Here is a 2,095-nt window from a genome sequence, read left to right as displayed (position 1 = left end):
GGCAGCACAGTTGGTGATGGTGTGTTGATGGAGGTCTCGGGCAGCACAGCTGGTGATGGTGTGTTGATGGAGGTCTCTAGCAGGACAGTTGGTGATGGGGTGGTGATGAAGGCCGCAGATGGCACGGTTGGTGATGGAGCGGTGAAGAAGGCCTCTGTTGGCATGGTTGGCAACATGGCAGAGGTGGCCACAGGTGACAGTGTGGTTGGCAGTGCCATGATGGGAAAGGCTGCCAATGACAGCATGGTTGGTCCTGCAGTGGGCAAGGCTCCAGGTGACAGCAAGGTTGATATCCCTTGTGATGATGTGGAGGTGAATGGCAGAGATGGGGTAAAAGAAGCTGAAAGAGGCAGAGTAGCTGGGCAAATTAAGTGGTCGGCCCTCAGTGATGACACTGCTTGCCCTGCCAGGTGGGGTGGACTCTTGCATGACACCTGGGTGGACAATTTGACTTTCTCATTGTTGCCCAGGATCCAGCTGTGCAGGTAGCAGAGGTTGCAGTCACATCTCCATGGGTTCCCACTCAGATACACTGAGCTGAGCTTCTTCAGGGGGTCCAAGAGACCTTGGGGGACACTCTCCAGCTGGTTCTTCCGAAGGTTGAGGGTTTTCAGATTTGGGAGAGAAGCAAAGACCTCATTGTCCAGAGCAGACAGCTGATTTGTATCCAGCTGGAGGTCCAAGAGCTTGCTGAGCCCAGTGAAGGTTCCTCTTGGTAGAGCTGCTAGCTGGTTGTGGGACAAGATGAGTTTGTCAAGAGATGTAAGGTTGACAAAGATGCCGTCTGGAAGTGTGGCCAAACTGTTCCTGCCCAAGTCCAGCTCCTGCAGGTGTGGCATGGTGTCAAAAAGGCAGCAGGGGAGCTCCGTAATGTGGTTTGAACCCAGAGTCAGCAGCTTCAATTTGTTTAAACCAAAAAAGCCCTGAGGTGGGAGAACCCCAATGAGGTTGTTGTCCAAGAGGAGTTTCTCCAGGTGAGACAGGCTCCTCAAGAGCATGGGTGGCAGCGCCCTGAGCCTGTTCCTCTGGAGGCTGAGCTCCAGCAGCCCTGGCTGACTGTCTAGCAGCCCCTCTGGGAGGTCCTGCAACTCATTCTCATACAGCCGGAGGACTTGCAGCTGGGGGAGTTTGCTAAAGGCATCCCCAGGAAGAGTCGTGATCCTGTTTCTAGCCAGGTCCAAAAACGTTAGATTGACGAGAGAATCAAAAACGCCTTCTGGAAGAGAAGGGATTGCATTGATGTGCAGGGAGAGCTCTCCCAAATTTTCCAGCCCATCAAACAGGCCTTTGGGAATGTATCTGAGGTGGCTGTCTCTCAGATCCAGCCTCTGCAAGCTTGGGAGGTTTTGGAAAGTGCCCACAGCTAGTTCTTCTAACAAGGCACCAGATATCTCCAAGTCCCTCAGCTTCTCCAAACTATCAAAGGCTCCAGGTTCAACTGTCTTGATCTTGTTGCCAATAAACAAAATCTTGATCAGGTTGGGCATGTACCTGAATGCACCTTTCCTTATAGCAGTGATGCTGGTTTGCACGAAGATCATCTCAGAAATGAAGGGCTTTGCAATCTTTGGGATCTCTTTGACGTCATTTTTTGTCCCTCTGTAGACCTCTTGGTAGTCTTTGGGCATTTCATATGGATCTTCACCCAGGATTTGATCTTGGCATTCACGGGGATGGAAGGAGAGGAAGAAAAGGAAAAGGAAATGCTGGTACATTGTCCTGAAAAAAAGGTTTCAAAAATGAGTTATGAAGAACAAAAAAAATCTCTGTTCATAGCTCATGAACTGTGGTACCATGCTGTCATTCAGCTCTCGGGCCTCTTCTATTCACATATCATAACTCATTTTATGAGAAAGAGAGAAACTATACAAGCCAATGCACGCTGCATTCACAAAAGTTCACTGCCGTTGGTACCAAGGGATGGAGAGGAAGGCAGAGCAAGCCAGCTCATGGTAGGAGAACTCCAGGAGGGGCAAGGGCTGGACGGTCTGTTGTCTGACCATCCTTCTCCCATGTTTGGGCTGTAGGTTCGGCATCTGTCTGGATGAAGAAGGCAAAGTGCTGCTGCCCATTAGCGCTGCCCCAGTGGGTCCAG

At 50.9% G+C, this 2,095-nt stretch overlaps 1 protein-coding gene across 1 annotated transcript; it reads right to left on the bottom strand.

The window, feature by feature from the left end:
* Window positions 1–434: 434 nt before the first annotated feature.
* LOC104074013 (carboxypeptidase N subunit 2-like) lies at window positions 435–1,628 on the bottom strand (the record flags this gene model as incomplete). The annotated part of the gene is made up of 1 exon (XM_009573977.1): window positions 435–1,628. A coding segment is annotated over exon 1 (1,194 nt), but the record flags the coding sequence as incomplete, so codon positions are not given.
* Between the last annotated feature and the right edge of the window lie 467 nt (window positions 1,629–2,095).

Source organism: Fulmarus glacialis, unplaced genomic scaffold (assembly GCF_000690835.1).
Source record: "Fulmarus glacialis isolate BGI_N327 unplaced genomic scaffold, ASM69083v1 scaffold32493, whole genome shotgun sequence".
Taxonomy (NCBI): domain Eukaryota; kingdom Metazoa; phylum Chordata; class Aves; order Procellariiformes; family Procellariidae; genus Fulmarus; species Fulmarus glacialis.
This window is presented reverse-complemented; position numbering and strand designations above follow the sequence as displayed.